At 35.7% G+C, this 18,098-nt stretch overlaps 1 protein-coding gene across 1 annotated transcript in view; it reads right to left on the bottom strand.

The window, feature by feature from the left end:
• Nucleotides 1-497: 497 nt before the first annotated feature.
• The window catches only part of FBXO33 (F-box protein 33), a 30,519-nt gene continuing 12,918 nt past the window's right edge, over nucleotides 498-18,098 (bottom strand). The window contains 5 exon segments of the mRNA XM_047737174.1: nucleotides 498-2,336; nucleotides 2,339-2,536; nucleotides 4,110-4,532; nucleotides 4,535-4,794; nucleotides 5,309-5,422. Coding sequence (XP_047593130.1) covers nucleotides 2,266-2,336; nucleotides 2,339-2,536; nucleotides 4,110-4,532; nucleotides 4,535-4,794; nucleotides 5,309-5,422 — 1,066 coding nt within the window. The 3' untranslated portion in view covers nucleotides 498-2,265.

Consider the following 18,098-nt stretch of genomic DNA (forward strand, 5'->3'; position numbering starts at 1 on the left):
AGCCTATAAATTATGTTTTACTATATCAATAATGTTCTAATGCATAGTACACTTGAGTTTGTGATAACCAGTCTATTGTTTGCTTTTAAGCTTGTATTTTGCCAAAGTTAGTTAAAAAATTAAAACCCTTCAAACTATTTAAACTGAGACTTTTTTGAAAAAAAAAATTTATTTGAGAGAGAGAGAAAGTGAGTGAACAGGGGGAGGAAGGGCATAGGGAGAGGGAGAGAGAATCTCAAGCAGACTCCTTGCTGAACATGGAGCCCAATTCGGGGCTCCATCCCAGGACCGTGAGATTATGACCTCAGCTGAAATCGAGTCAGATGCTTAACTGACTGTACCACCCAGGTGCCCCTAACCTAGGACCTTTTATGAAATATTCCCAATTTAAGCTTTGCTGCACCAGACTAAAATAGTAGCTAACATGATTATAAAGGATTATTACAGTTTAACGCTAAAATTTTTCATGCTTTATATACAATAAAACATTAGAATGGTCACTTTTTAATGCTTTATTCATTGATTAAAAGAATATACATTTAACATAAACCATACAACATCAGTCATCAGGTCAAACATTCAGCTGGTTTCCTTACAGTTTCTGTCAGGATTTATTTTATCTGATCACATTTGTAAGATAAAATCTCACCACATCTGGCATTTACACACACTGTGCCAGTGGATTCACACTACTGATGTACATATAAAATCCTCATGGTATGTGCTCACTGGAGACAAAACAGTGCACACCTGTCAAAAGGTCATTTTAATATAAGATGGTAAAACCATTTGTAAAATACATATAAACTTTTTCCATAAATAGAATCATATCTGGACATCTGTTGCATAAATTGTGTTTCCAAAGCTTACAATAGAGCAGCCAGGTCTCAGCACTGCTGGGCACCCACGTTGGCTACTTACTTTATTATTGCAGACTGTCCTTTAACATTAAATGCACAACATTCGTACCACTTAAAACTGGGGTCAGGTGGAAGTCTCACAGAGACCACGTCTGTACCGCGGTTGCCCTGAAACAGTTAAGTCGGCTTTTAAAGCCTCTCAGATATAACAAGGTTTTAAAACATACTTCATGGAATGTTCTTCATGTATCATAGCAGCTCATACCTGTGATAGAACAAGCTTTCAGTTCTTCCTTTCTTTCCTTTACATTCACTATTCACAGTGAAACAGGTGCATGGTTTTTTTTTCTTTTTTTTTGTTTTGTTTTTTCAGAGTTCTGAGGTTGCTGACTGAGCCACAGCACAGCTGTGTACCACAGGTCGAAATTCGACCTTAAATATTACAATCTAGCAGTATCTGGCTGGCCAGAGTGGGCCAGCCCCTGCCAGCATGTGGGCACTTCTTCAGTTAAGTCTATTCTTTGGCAGCTGACACGCGCGCTGACAGAGAAAAATCCAGTGACTCGTTGCTAGGGATTTCACGACTAATGTTTGTTTGCAAGCATGTGTGTTTACGGCTCTGTTTTTTGATTTTCTTTTAAGGAGGTTTTACCCTGGAATACAGTTTCTTCCTCCACTATTTGAAATCTGGGCTAAAAAGCTAACTTGAATGTATAATGTAATTGATGAATAAAATTATGTCACATACAGCTTAAAAAAAAGTCTAACAGTTTGAGTATTCATGTTTATGTAAATGCATTTTTTAAAAAAAGGATTAAGCAGTATTCTAACCTAATACACAAAATTCAGAATGGTAATTGGTGATATCAACTATTATATATGTATGTAATAAAAGTCTTGGCTTCTCTGTTAAAGATCACTCATTTGGGATCATACTATCCTCCCTTCTTCCATTTCAAAAAAAAATTAATGAAATGCTATCAAGCATGAATGCAGTGCATTGCATACAAATCCACCAGGCTATGGATATATATCTTTTTATGTATAAAAATATTTTGGCTCCTGAGCTCTGAACTCTGACACACAAAGAATAAAAACATCAAAAGGCAGAGTAACTCAGTGAAAATAAAGTTAGCCAGCAACCTCAGACAACCTTCGGTTGTATATCCTTAAGGTTTGATAACAAGTCCATTAACCGTGAAAGCCCTACACATTGTCACTTTGAACTTCTAAACCAATACCCGACTACGTTCTTTGATCAAGAAGTAGAATATATGTATATAATTCTATAAAGCTAATACTGATTAAACACAGCACAAAGGGATTAATTCACACTACTGAAAAAAAACATAATAGGACCCTACTTGCATATGTAACCACAGGAATTGTACATTTAAAAAAAAAACTAAATGTCTTCACTGAAGCTTTGTATCTCTCTGTAAAAATGACGATTCGGTTCAGTGAAGACACTGAGTGTTCGATGTCCATGACCGCATGCCAAGGTTGACCCAGGCCCAGGGATACCTGCTCAATAAGGTTATGCACTGGATCCACATCCTGGTCGGCCAGTTCACCTTGGTCAAAATCAATGCTTTCTTCAGTGACTTCAAGTACTTTTAGGTCAGAGCCACGAAGACGAGCAATGGCAATGAGGTTGTGCGCCCACACTGTGTAACCTTCAATATAAACAAAAGACAAGCACTGTCATTTCCTTGTAATTTATTTTTTCTATTTGATAAGTTAGGCTTTTCCACAAACTTGTATCTCACTGACCACTTTGGTCCTTTTCCTTTTAAAGGAAAAGGAAGAATGATTGGAAAAGGAAAGTATGATTGTTTAGTTCCAAAAAAAAAAAAAAAAAAGACTAAGTTTGATATTGTTTCCAACAACATCACTGTGACTGGTGAATTGGTAGATGCTGTAATGCTATTCCGATATCAGTACATTTAGTAAGATTGAAGACATGTAAAGTAAAACTTTACAGCTTTGGATAGTGCTGTATCATAAAAAACCAAACTTTTATTTCATATATATGTATCCATTAACAGTACATGGAAAACATTTTAGTGAGTAAAAAATCCTCTCCTATGATGCTTCACAGCCTGAAGTTAAGAAGCGAAACTTTAAACTGTTAATTGCCAATAGAAAATATGTAAAGTATTGAAGAGTCACGGATAAACTTTGAGAAGGAATAAAGGGGAATGGGTATAGGAGCTTTAGCTGTAACTAACATTTTATTTCGTATTTCTTGTAAGAAAAAAAGAGCTTAGATTGGCTGAAATTAATCTTTAATATATAGTGTTGAGTAATCGTATAACAAGTTGAAATGCATTTCTCTGCTGCTATCTCTGATGACTGGCCATATTAAAAAGCAAAACTTGAAGAGCAAGACACATACTTTCCTGCACTAATGCAGGCTAAAAGATATTTAAAAAATAGGAAACACAACTAATAGTCCATTTTGTATGCTGTAAATTTCTTACATGTTCCAGAAAAGGAAGTAAAATGTTCTTCTGGCAGAATAGCAACTCTCTCTAAATGAGGATAGTTAATATTAAGATGAAAGGCACCAGTAAGAAAAAGGCATATAGCCAATCATGGAATCATCATTTAAAAAAATATACAAATTAACATGTTGATATCTAGAACCTAGAAGATGAGGCAGCAAGCAAGCAAGAAATCATACTTTCTCTTCCTTCTGTATTATGTTTTTAAGAGATCTTGTGATAAGAGGAAGAAATGTATCTGCTGCAAGTAGATATGTAACTTTTCTTGGATAAATTAATTTCAAAGGCCACTCTCACGAAATACCATCAATCCCATGGTGGAAGAAAAAAGCAACACGGAAGCTGGAACAAAACACTTAGAGTGGAAATATGACCTTCTACTTGTAAGTGGTGTATCTTACAAGTTTAAAAGTATAAAAGCCGGGGCGCCTGGTGGCTCAGTGGGTTAAAGCCTCTGCCTTCGGCTCAGGTCATGATCCCAGGGTCCAGGGATGGAGCCCCGCTTCGGGCTCTCTGCTCAGCAGGGAGCCTGCTTCCTCCTCTCTCTCTCTGCCTGCCTCTCTGCCTACTTGTGATCTCTCTCTCTGTCTGTTCAATAAATAAATAAAATTTTTTTTTAAAAAAAGTATAAAAGCCTGCATTTCAACTTGTTAGAAGATTACTCAACACTACAATGTCAGTGCTTTTTGCTGGTTTAAGATGTTTTAGGATATAAATAACAAACTGAACAAAAATCACCTACCGTGAATTGCCAGAAGAGGAAGCTTTGTGCACCTCCATGCTAATAAAACCAATGGATCTTCATTTCGGTTGTCACTAAGATCTGGAAAACCAGACGTGTCAATCACATCATTCATTAGTATAAAATGAGTGAGGAACTTATCATACTGCCTGGATATAAGATCAACAATAGCTCCTGAAACACAAGTGATGTAGCTGTCAAAATGAATCCTCTCTAGTGGTATACTGGGTTTCAGAATCTTTAGCATATCTTCACTCTTGATATCAAAGGCCATTATGTAGACCCGAAGGCTGGTGCTTTTTCGTGACAAGGCTTTCCAATGCTCATCATTTGGCATGTTGTCCAGAGACTTGTGCATCACGGAAACATTGTGGACCAGGAGAGATAGTCGCTGCAAAGGCACATGGTTGCTATCAGTTAGACTCTTGCCATCTCAGCTGTAAAGTCACAGAAATCCAGGGCAAGTGAGCGCAGATTCACGAATCGCTCCAGTTCGACTGTGGTGATAAGGGTGCTGTTACCAGGAATATTGTTGTCTAGCAAGCTCAGGTGCTCCATGGTGTTGGCAATAGAGTTTGAGAGAGATGACAGTGATGTTGGGGTTACTAGTTCCAGCATAAACCCACAGGACAGCCATTTCAGTTGCCTACTATTACTCAGTATTTCTTCAAAAAGCTGCTGAATTCTGTATGGAAAACACATGCCACAATGATCCTGTTAACATTTAGTGCTAATCTTTTAACATTTAATTCTGAAACTGGGCAATGAAATGGCATGCAATGTTGAGATCCATTTTCTCTCAATCCAACCCACAAGTAACATTATCATAAATACTACTAAAATTCACATAAAAATATAATGAATAAACTGTATTAAACATCCAAAAATAAGTTCTTCAACCAATGAAAACAGCATTTTGTACCAGTATGGTAGAAAAGAGTGATGATATACAATTTATGTTACAGACGAAGGCAAGGAGAGAAGTAACACTGTTAAATAGCAATAATTACCCAGCAAAGTCTTTGATATATCTTAAAGATATATGATGTGGAATAGGATATTTCATAGTTAAAACACTTTCAGTTTATAGGACACATTTTTGGGGAAAAATATCATTACTCTCCTGATTGTATCTTACAATTTCTCAAAAAAACCTAAAATTATTATTAATATAAGCCCTCTTCCACTAGCCATATAACTTACTGTTTATTTTTTTGCCATCAGGATCCACCTTGCTGAGGTATGTATTTGACAAACTTCCTTGCTGTTGTAGAACACTTATGTCTCCAAAAAGGCTAAACTTCTGGAGGTTCCTACAAAAAAAAAGCAATTTTAAAATGACTGTCTAATGTATACAAATATAAATATTAAAAATAGAAATGTATAAGGGATATTTATAAAAGTTCCACCTTATAACTCATTTAAAATCCAATTAAGTACTTTCGATTGCTTTTTACATACAATGAAAGCAACATAATACAGGAGAAGTAGTAAAGCTTTACGGAATGAGTACTGAGGTTTTACACTAAGCTGTATGCTCAGTTCAGAAACTCAGTATTTCAATGACCATGGAAGACGTTCATGCATTGTTTTCCTGATTTTATTTAGTCCGTCTGTGTTCTCTTGCATGTAACTGAGCTTCTTTTGAGATGATTACTTTGATGATTTGGCAGGCAATTCATAGATCTCTATTTTCTTGGGGTTGGTTACTAGAGCTTTATTAGTTTCCTTTGGTGGGTCCACGTGTGCCTGATTTTCAATGATCTTTGTAGCTTTGAATTGGTGTTTATATTTGGAGGAACAAAATACATCTTCGAGTTTTTATAGATAGGTTTCTGCTGCTAACGATCTCCTCCTACTGGGTCTCCAGACTGATGAGATCACCTCTAGGGTGACTGAGGCTGGGTCACATGGCTGCTACTGGGCCTCCAATGGGGTCTATGGTTTGTGGACCTCATTACCATTCATCTGGGCAGGCATGGATCCTGTCTGGTCTCCTGGTGGAAAGGATTGCCTCTGAGTCCTTGGTCAGTAGGGCTGGTGCTGGGACAATGTCATTAGGTCCGTGGACAGCTGGCCTATTACTAGGTGTGTGGGCAAGAGTGGTTTTTGTCAGATCCCTGGGAAGGCTACTGTTCTGCTACTCCTGGGTGGATCCCAGGAAGGGCAGGAGTGCCCAGGATTGCAGCTGAGAGGGGCTAGAACTGAGTGTCAGGCTTGTTTCAGGGTCCAGAGCTGGGCCCAGATTCTGCAGGTCTGTCTCCAGGGGCACTGACAGATATGCCAACTGCTGGGTTTCTAGGTGAGACTGCCCTAGAACATGGCTGAGTGGGGATGGAGGTGGTTCACAGGGCTGCTTCAGGATCCATTTAGACCAATGTTAACGGGTCTGCCCTGGGGTACAAACAGGTATCTCCCAAAGGTTCCTAGGCAGGTAGAAATGCTCCTGGATCATAGCTGTACACAAACTTGAGTATTGCCTTGATTAAAAATCCTTAAGAATCACACCCTATTGGCTCCAAGAAAAAGGCAAATGGCTAGCTTGGTACAATGAGATTCTTCAAAATGTGGTTCAAAAAAGTTATACTGGGTACTTACTATTTTTAATTAAGACTTTATTTTTATTTATTTGACAGAGAGAACACAAGCAGGGGGAGTGGGAGAGGGAGAAGCAGGATCCCTGCGAGCAGAGGAGCCCGATGCGGGGCCCGATCCCAGGACCCTGAGATCATGACCCAAGCCCAATGTAGACGCTTAACCAACTGAGCCACCAAGGCACCCTTACTTACTATTTTTTAAATGTAATATTATTCCCTCTCAGGTCTGTCTGTAAGCCACTATTGAGCCTTCTATCCTGAATGCCACCTACTCTATTAAAGCCTTTTCTGAGTCAATTCTTTCAGCCTCTGTGGATTTAGCCATCCCATGGGACTTTGTAAAATGCTTTTTTCCCCTTTGTTTGTTTCTTTTCTTTTCTTTTTTTAGATTTATGTATTTGACAGAGAGAGACACAGAGAAAGAGGAAACACAGCAGGGGGAGTGGGAGAGGGAAAAGCAGGCTTCCCACCAAGGAGAGAACCCGATGTGGGCCTAGATCCCAGGACCCTGGGATCATGACCTGAGCCGAAGGCAGAGGCTTAGTGACTGAGGCACCCAGGCACCTTGTAAAATGCTTTTATTAAACTAACATGCTTTACTGTGATTTCTTACCTTTCTCATGAGAGGTTTTATATAGGGTAAACTCCTGTTTCTTATAAGAACCTGGCAATACTTTGTGGCACAAGATACATGTTCAATGAGTATTTTTTAAACAAATGAATACTTTGAGAAGGTTAATTTCAAGAGTTACCTAGATAGAAATTGTAATCAAGACCATAATTAAATGAGAATAATGGGACATAGATACATAAGGGGAGGTGGGCCTGGGATAGATTTTGGAAAGATAATCACATCATGTGGAGGATTATTTTAAGGGTAATGTTTTCAATCAATTTAAAAAAAGTAACACAGTTATCTTCTGGATAGATCTTCTATGCAAAGGGAAATTAAAGATGAGTTTATGATATTGACAGCTATTCCAAGTAATTATGTCCTCCAATACTTTGTTTTTCCTGTTAGGAGTTTTTTTATGAAACAGAGAACCAAATCTGCCTTAAAGGGAAAAAAAGACTAAGTAAAAGGTTAGTACCTCAAAGGGCTCAGAATCACTTCTTCATAGATTTCCACAGTCTAGTAAGACGATAAATACCAGGTGAGCAGAAAATATTTCACTAAATTTACTACCAAGATACTACCATAAAAGTATTTAAATTTATTATTTATGAAAAGATATTGATAAAAAATTTTCACATATAAAAAAGACTTTTTAAGGGACCCATGATAGATGGGAACCAACCTGAATTATTATTATCATAGTAGTAATATTCTTCTTGTCATATTCTAAATCTGCATCATTCAATATAGGAAATATAGCTACTGATACTTGGGTAGTCAGAACTGAGATGTGTTCTCAGTTTAAAAAATTATTTGGAATACAGTATAAAAATATAAAATCTCATTAAATTTTTTATATTGGTTATATAATATTTGGATATATTGGGTTAAATATAGTAAGACTAATTTTATAATTTCTTTTTAATTTTTAATGTGACTACTAGAAAAATTTAAATTACATGTGTAATCTATATTATATTTTTATTGGACAGTACTGCTCTAAAGACTATAATGTGCATATTCTAGTTTTCTGGTTAGTTTCATTTAAAAACATATTGTCATCAGCAGAAATATAATGAAGGGTATACAGCTAATACTACTGCTCTTATGGTTAAAATATTTAATAGAAGGTCCACACCATTTTTCAGCTTTCTTTCTTTCTAACTCTAAGACCAATGACTAGTTTTTAACTATAAAAAAGCAGGAGTTGACTTAAGAAAATGTTATCCATAATTAAGCAAAAATCCTACAACTCCAACACATCGTGGTTATACTGCTAATATATGTTACAGATATAAAGTAGACATAGTCAAACCCACGGTCTTCCCCCATTTCTCCCATTAACTCAAATACAAACCAAAGCCAACAACCTGAAAAAAAGTACAAATGATCAAGAGGACAACCATTTTAAATGAATAGAGCATATAAGCCACCTTTCTCCACCCGTGATGTCATTTCTTTCTATTTACTGTAACTCATTTCTTTTGAAGACATCATATTTAATCCCCACTGTTTCTATCTCAGACCTAGAAAAATGCAGACTGCCAGCTATGACTGATTCAAACCAAGTCCTCCCCTAGGAGGAAGGAATCTTCATTTCTCATTCTCTTGAGAGAAATAGGAATGGAAAAACATATGGGCAGGGGAAATGAAATTAACCATGGATTATATATTTCCTCTAAATGGCGAGTTTTCTCCACATATTTACTATAGTTAGGCCCTCAGAATTTAAGATGACTATGCTGGTGCTTTTTTTGTTTTGTTTTGTTTTTAAATTTTCCCAAACATTTCAAACTACATCACTGACATCAAGGTCTGGGTAACTCTTTTTTTCCTGCATTGTGCTGTCTCTGCTACAGTGGAGGGAGATTATCCACATTCTCCAAGACATCTGTCCTCTCTTTGTCTTCTAATCTCTTCTTTTTCTACTCCTTCAACCATTTAGTCCCCAGACTTCCTTAAGTGTAATATCAAAGACTTCTACTTATCAAGGTGCCACAATGGAACAGAGTTCATTTAATGAACTGTGATTTTAATTTTGCTGAACTACATGTGGTAAATAAAATGCACCTATCTCCTAGTCATGGAATACTAAAGTCCTCATAAATTAAAAAAACAAAAGCAGAAGAATGGTCTTTCACAATCATGGCTAATAGCCAAGACTATTAACAAAAGTTTGACATTTTGACAATTCTTGGCATAATGGTGATGATATCTTCATTATAGCTATTAGCATTTAAAATTAAAAGTAGAGTTTAATAAAATATTGCCCCAATTAATTTCACAGCTGGTACTTAGATTTACTGAATCTAGAACATAAAAGTTTTCTCTATCTCAGCTTTCCTTTCCAATTGTGACTAAGATATTCTTGCAATGTCATTTTCTTAAGCACTTAAATTTTATTGACAAGCAGCACTGAATTTCCTCAGGTACCCAGCAATTTAAAATTCCTTATCATTCAGACCACAACTCCGTGCTTCCGTATGTAATCAAATAATTAGATAATATTACCCGAAAATGAACTTGACAATTCCACTACAAAATTGTATATGAAAGATTTTATCCATTCATTTTAAGTCCCGTATCACACTTATCCCTTCCCAGCCCAATAGCTTTCCCTAGCTGGAATCTATTTACCAAATAATGCTCATTGTGAAGCTCATAGTATTAAGTAATGATGCTCAAAAATGTTAAATATTACATTTGCTTGGCTCATATATTTAAGTATTTATAATTCTTTTTTTTCATATACTATCCACACTGGTCTGAATGAAATACTTAGTGTCACTTATTGAGACAATCAACATAAACCACATTATAATCAGCAAGAATAATGTTATCCAAATTTTTAAAGGGTTGGTCAGGAGAAATAAAAGTAGTGTTGATAGAGCACTAAGTGAGAAATCAAGTGTCCAAAATGCAAAAAATCCACTGACTGGAGTTTTCTTATGTGTGAAATAAGAGTTTTTAAGTTATTTAAAAAGACAAAATCCTATTACATTAGCAACACCTAATTCTTCTAAACATGGTGATACTTTAGTCATATTTGAAATCTTGCCCACAAAAGTAGGTAAAAGAAGAAGAAAAATTAAGTACATTTATGTTAGAACGAATACCTAATTTATTTTGAACCTAAAGTGCTGAGTGTTTGTCAATTTTGTTTGTAAGTCTTCAAATTCCAATAAAAGGACTTTTCTATCAGAAATGCCACTTTTCAATCAACCCATGTCCCAGTTATCAATCACCACCACCACAACAAAAATGTTCAGCTTAAGGAAATATTAAAGGAAAAAGGTACAAAACCACACATGGATTATTATTCCAGTTTTGCAAAAAGTACATCATGTTTGCCGGTGATCATCTCTGGTGAATTTTTTATTTTTCTTGTATATTTCAAATATCCTATTTTACAAACAAATATTACTTGGAATTCACAAAAGAAATGTACTTATCTGAGTATAGGTGACACACAGTGTTACATTAGTTTCAGGTGTACAACTTAGTGATTTGACCAGTTATACATTATGCTATGTTTACCACAGTATAGCTACCATCTGTCCCATTACATCACTATTAAAATATCATTGGACTATATTCCTTATGCTCTACTTTTTATCCTTGTGACTTACTCATTCCATAAATGTAAACTTGTATCTCTCTCTCCCCCTTTACCCATTTTATCCAAACCCCTTTGGCAACCATCTGTATTTACAGTTCTGATTTTGCTTTTTGTTTCTTCATAGACTTCTTTTAGATTCTATTTATGAGTAGAATCATATGATATTGTTTTTCTCAGTCTGACTTATTTCACTTAGCATAATATCCCTAGGTTCATCCATGTTGTCTCAAATGGTATGATCTCTTCCTTTTTTATGGCTGTGTAATACTTCACTGTGTACACACACACTGTGTATGCACACACACACACACACACATCACATTTTCCTTATCCATTTGTTTATTGCTGGACACTTCTGTTGCCTCAAATTCTTGGCTATTGTAAATAATGCTGAAATAAACAAAGGGGAATGAATAGAAAAAAAAATATCTTCCTAAGGTAAACACCCAACAATTATTTGATCATATGATATTTGTTTTTTTAGTATTTTGAGGAACCTCCACACTGTATTCCACAGTGGCTGTACCAATTTACATTCCCATCAATTGTGCAAGAGGATTCCTTCTTCTCCACATCCTCGCCAACACTTATCATTCTTGTCTTGATTTTAGCCATTCTTACAGGTATGAGGTAATATCTCATTGCAGTTCTGATTTGCATTTCCCTAATGATTAGTGATGTTGAACATCTTTTCATGTGTCTGTTGGCTATCTGTATATCTTTGGAAAAATCTCTATTCAGGTCCTCTGCCCATTTTTTAATTGGATTTTTTTTTGTGTGTGTGTGTGCTGAGTTTTATTAAGTTCTTTATATATCTTGGATATTAACCCCTTATCAGATATATCATTTAGAAATACCTTCTCCCATTCAGTAGGTTGTCTTTTTGTTTTCTTGATGGCTTCCCTAGCCGTGCAATAGCTTTTTATTTTGATGTAGTCCCAAAAGTTTATTTTTGCCTTTATTCCCTTGCCTTAGGAGACACATCTAGAAAAACATTGCTGTGGCTAATGTCAGAGAAATTACTGCTTGTGTTCTTTTCTAGGATTTTTATGGTTTCAGGTCTCACATTTAGGTCTTTTAATTCATTTTGAGTTTATTTTTGTGAATGGTGTAAGAAAGTAGTCCAGTTTCATTCTTTTGCATGTAGATGACCAGTTTTCCCAACATTGCTTGTTGAAAAGACTACCTTTTTCCCATTCGATATTCTTTCCTGCTTTCCTGAAGGTTAACTGAGCATATAATTGTGGGTTTATTTATGGGTTTTTCATGGGTATCTATTTTTGTGCCAGTACCATACTGTTTTAATTACTACAGCTTTGTATTATAACTTAAATCTGGAATTGTGATACCTCCAGCTTTGTTATTCTTTCTCAGGACTGCTTTGGCTACTCAGGGTCTTTTGTGGTTTGATACAGATTTTGGTATTATTCTAGTTCTGGGAAAATTCTGTTGGTGTTTTGATAGGGGTTGCATTAACTTTGTAGATTGTTTTGGGGTAAAAACATATTGACATTCTTCTAATCCATGAGCTTGGAGTATCTTTCCATTTCTTTGAGTCATTTTCAATTTCTTTCATCACTGTTTTATAGTTTTTAGAGTATAGGTCTTTCACCTCTTTGGTTAATTCCTATGTATTTTATTCTTTCTGGTGCAACTATAAATGGTGCTGTTTTTAAAAAAAATTTCTCTTTCTGCAACTTCATTGTTAGTATATAGAAATCCTACCAATTTTGGGGTATTAACTTTTATATCCTGCCACTTTACTCAATTCATTTAGTACTTCTAGTAGTTTTTTGATGGAATCTTTAGGATTTTCTATGCATAGTGTCATGTTGCTTGCAAGTACTGACAGTTTAATTTGTTCTTTACCAATATGGATGCCTCATTTCCTTTTTTTTTCTGATTGCTATGGCTAGGATTTTTAGTACTATGTTGGAGAAAGCAGTGAGAGTGGACACCCTTTATCTTGTTCCTGACCTTGGAGGGAAAGCTCTCAGTTTTTCACCACTGAGGATGATGTTAGCTAGGGCTTTTCATATATGGCCTTAATTATGTTGAGGTATGTTCCCTCTAACACTGTTTTGTTGAAAGTTTTTTTTTTTTTTTAATCACGAATGGACGTTGAATCTTGTCAAATGTCTTTTTCTACTGAAATGACCATATGACTTTTATCCTTCATTCTGCGATGTGGTTTATCATGGTGATTGATTGTGAATACTGAACCATCTTTGTATCCTGAGAATAAATCTCACCTGATTGTGCTGAATGATCTTTTTAATGTATCATTGTATGCAGTTTGCTAACATTTTGCTGAGAATATCTGCACCTAGGTTTGTCAGGGATACTGGGCTATAGTTTTCTTTTTCTGTGGTGTCTGTACAGGTTTGGTATTAGAGTAATGCTGGCTTTATAGAATATATTTAGAAGTTTTCCTTTTATTTATTTATTTTTTTGGAACTACTTTGAGAATAGGTATTAACTCTTTTTAAAATGTCTGGTAGAATTTGTCTGTGAATCCATGTGGTATTGGACTTTTATTCTTTGGTTGTTTTTGAATACTGATTAAATTTCATTATTTGTGATCAGTCTGCTCAGATTTTTTATTTCTTTCTGGTTCCGTATTGGAAGATTATGTTTCTAGGAATTTATCCATTTCTTTCAGGTTGTCTGGTTTGCTGGCATATAATTGTTTATAGTATTCACTTATAATCTTTTATATTTCTGTTATATGAGTTGTTACTTTTCCTCTCTCATTTCTTTATTTTAATTTTTCTCTTACTTTTGATTTTATTTATTTGGGTCTTTTCTCTTTGTTTCTTAATGAATCTGGTTAGGGGTCTGTCAATCTGGTTTATTTTTTCAAAGAACCAGCTCTTGGTTTCATTGAGTTTTTTCTTTCCTTTTTTTTTTTTTTTTGAAGTCTCTATGCCATTTACATCTGCTCTGACCTTTATTATTTCCTTTTCCTTTCTTCTATTCACCTTGGGTTTTGTTCACCTCTTTCTAGTTCCTTTAGGTGTAAGATTGATCTTTTGAGTTTTTTCTTGTTTCTTATTTCTTAGGCCTGTATTGCTACAGAACTGTTTTTGATGTGTCTCAAAAATTTTGGATCATTGTGTTTTCATCTTCATTTGTAATCATGTATTTTTTTGATTTCTTCTTTGATTGTTTCATTGACCCATTGGTTGTTTAGTCTTCATGTGTTTGTGGTTTTCCTGTTTTTTTTTTTTTTTCCTTGTGATTCATTTCTAGGTTTATACTGATGTGTTGGAAAAGAGGTATGGTATGATATCAATTTTCTTAAATTTATTGAGACTTATTTTATGGCCCAATATGTGATCTATTCTTGAGAATGTTCCATTTGCACTTGAAAAGAATGTGTAGGGGCATCTGGGTGGCTCAGTGGGTTAAGCCGCTGCCTTCGGCTCAGGTCATGATCCCAGAGTCTGGAGATCGAGTCCCGCATCGGGCTCGCTGCTCAGCAGGAAGCCTGCTTCCCTTCCTCTCTCTCTGCCTGCCTGTCTGCCTACTTGTGATCTCTCTCTGTCAAATAAATAAATAAAATCTTAAAAAAAAAAAAAAAGAAAAAAGAAAAGAATGTGTACTCTGTTGTTTTTGGATGAAATGTTCTGTATATATTTGTTATGTCCAGCTGGCCCAACATGTCGTTCAAAGACCTTACTTCCTTAGGGGTGCCTGGGTGGTGCAGTTGGCTAAGTGTTCAATTCTTGGTTTCAGCTCAGGTCATGATCTCAGGGTTGTAAGATCAAACTCCATATAAGATGAGATGAAATCTGTGCTCAGCTCAAAGTCTGCTTGAGATTCTCTTTTCCTTTCCCTCTGCCCCTCCCACTCAGGCACACTCTCTATAATAAATACATAAAATCTTTAAAACAAAACAAAAACAAAGATATTTCCTTATTTTTTTTGTCTGAATGATCCATCCATTGATGTAAGTAGAGTATAAATGTTCTCTATCTACTGTTACTGTATCACATTGATTTCTCTCTTTACGTCCATTAGTATTTGCTTTATATAGGTGCTCCAGTATCAGGTGCACAGATATTTATAGTTGTTAAAGATTCTTGATGGATTGATTCCTTCATTACTATGTAATGCCCTTCTTTGTTTCTCACCACAATCTTTATTTTAAAGTCTGTTTTGGAAGTGCCTGGGTGGCTCAGTGGGTTAAAGCCTCTGCCTTCGGCTCAGGTCATGATCCCAGGGTCTTGGGATCGAGCCCCAGGGATCGAGCCTCTCTGCTCAGTGGGGAGACTGCTTCTTCTTTCTGCCTGCCTCTCTGCCTACCTGTGATCTCTGTCAAATAAATAAATAAAATCTTAAAAAAAAAGAAGTCTGTTTTGTCTGACATAAGTGTTGCTACTCCAGCCTTTTTACACTTTATTTACACGGTCAATGTTTTCCATCCCTTCACTTTTATTTAGTCTTTAGGCATCATTAGGTCTGAGGTGAGTCTCTTGTAGGTAGCATATAGATAGGTCTTTTGTTTGTTTGTTTTTTAATCCATTCCACTACTCTATGTCCCTGGATTGGAGCATTTGGGCCATTTATATTTAAAGTAATTACTGATAGGTATGTACTTATTGCCACTTAAAAACTTTGTTTATTGGCTGTTTTTGTAGTTCGTCTTTGTTCTTCTCTTGCTCTCTTTTTTTTTTTTAAAGATTTTATTTATTTATTTTTCTTAAAAAGAAAAAAAAAAGATTTTTCCCCCTCTTTTCTCTTTTTACTCCCTTCTCCACTTTTATGTATATATTGTCATATTTTGTGTGTTTTTATTCATTTTTCCTATGTTTAATTATGGCCATTTCTTTTCCACCTAAAGAAGTCACTTTAATACTTCTTGCAAGGCTGGTTTAGTTGTGATAAATTCCTTTATCTTTTCTTTTCTGGGAAACTTTCTCCTTCAAATATGAATGCTAATCTTGCTAGGTAGAGTATTCTTGGTTGAAGGTTTTTCTTTTTAGCACTTGCCACTCTCTTCTGGCTTGCAAAGTTTCTGCTGAAAAATCAGCTGGTATTCTTACAGGTTGTCCTTTCTAGGTAACTATGTTTCTCTCTAGCGGGTTTTTAGATTCTCTCTTTATCTTTTTTTTTTTTTTAATTTATTTGATAGACAGTGATCACAAGCAGGCAGAGAGACAGGCAGAGAGAGGAAGGGAAGCAGGCTCCTCTCTGAGCAGAGAGCCAGATGTGGGGCTCGATCCCAGGACCCTGGGATCATGACCTGAGCCGAAGGCAGAGGCTTTAACCCACTGAGCCACCTAGGCGCCCCTCTCTATCTTTAACCTTTGACTTTTTAATTATTATGTGCTGTGGTGTGGAACTCCTTGGGTTCATCTTGTTTGGAACTCTGCTTCTTGGACTTGGATGTCTATTTCTCTCCCTAGGTTAGGAAAGTTTTCAGATACTGTTTCTTCAAATATGTTTTTCTACATCTTTCTCTCTCTTCTTCCTCTGCGATCCCTATAATGCGAAAATTCATTGACTTGATTTTGTGTAAGAGATCTATCGATCCTTGTTTCAAAAATTTTTTTAATTAAAAAAAATTTTTTTTCCCTCTTTTTTGATGTTTGGCTTGTGTGCTTTCGATTATCCTGTCTTCCAGATTGCTGATATTTTCTTCTGCAACCTCTAAATTACTGTTGATTCCCTCTGGGGGAAGGGGGAACACTGACAACTCAATGGCAGCTTTCAAATATATTGTGTTGAAATAGGATTATAGATAATATAGTGAAGCCAAGAAAACTGCATATAGCCTCCAGGTGACTCACCATTGTTTCAGATGATAAAAATGGGACTGAAAAGAACATCTGGCAATAACACTAGAATAGAATATACTGAACCATAACAATAAACAGATGCCTCATTTTGAGGCCATGAGATAATACCAGTAACAAGGGAATTGTGCCCAAATCCTTTCACTTAAATATGAAATCTGTGACCTACTTTTTCAAGTGAACTAAAGAAATAAACAGGGTTCTTTCCTGCACAATGTCCATAACATGTACTTGCTCAAAAGGTATGTAATAAAAACATACTGGGAAAACATTACAGTTGGTTACAAAGTTTTCTGTCATCTCAATTCTTCAAATTAGTTTAGCTCTGTTCCTAAGGTAATATTAATAGAATACAACCTACTTACTATTACTAGTCCCTTTGCAACACACCTTAGCTCTTTTTCTTTTAAGATTTTTTGTTTATTTGAGAGAAAGAGATGGAAAGAGGGCACATATGAGTATGTGTATGAGTTGGGGAGGGGCAGGGAAGATGGAGAAGCAGACTCCCCACTGAGCAGGAAGCATGATGCAGGGCTTGATCCCAGGACCCTGGAATTATAACCTGAGCTGAAGGCAAATGCTTAACTAACTAAACCACCCAGGTGCCTCTGAAACACACCTACATATGTTGTGAAAGCACAAAATCATAAACAATGTTTGATAATCAATCTCCTGAACCATGTAATAGGCCATACTACTGCCAAAAGAGAATTAATTTCTTCAACCTCATTGCATTCTTCTTTAATCCTATTTCAAAAAGCCATCAGTTTTAGATCTAGAGCTGTCAGATTATTAAGTACTTACAACTTAGAAACTCAGCCTATAGACTGCTCTCCTACTCTTTGTTCATTCAAATATTAAAATATGTATTATGTGTCAATGATGTGAAAAGTTATGGCAGTTAAGCTCCCAGAGTCCATGGGTTTAGTATCTTGGCATAGAAATAAAGGTTTTAAAAGGACTCATTTAAAAAAAAAATAGATGAGAAGAAGGAATTATTATTTTTTTTTATTTTTATTTTATAAACATTTATTTTTATCCCCAGGGGTACAGGTCTGCGAATCGCCAGGTTTACACACTTCACAGCACTCACCATAGCACATACCCTCCCCAATATCCATAACCCCACCCCCCCTCCCAACCCCCTCCCCCCGAGAAGAAGGAATTATTAATAACTTTGTTAATGTATATTAATAGCACTGTGTTTATATAAAAAAAGTACATAATTTTCAGAGCTTTATACTTAAGTGTATAGTATAAAATGATTCTGGTATCTTGGATTTGTTTTAAAATACTTCAGTAAAGATAAAATAACGCATATGTGACAAATTCCTTAAATTACTGAATCTGGGTTGT

Source organism: Lutra lutra, chromosome 7 (assembly GCF_902655055.1).
Source record: "Lutra lutra chromosome 7, mLutLut1.2, whole genome shotgun sequence".
In the NCBI taxonomy this organism is placed as follows: domain Eukaryota; kingdom Metazoa; phylum Chordata; class Mammalia; order Carnivora; family Mustelidae; genus Lutra; species Lutra lutra.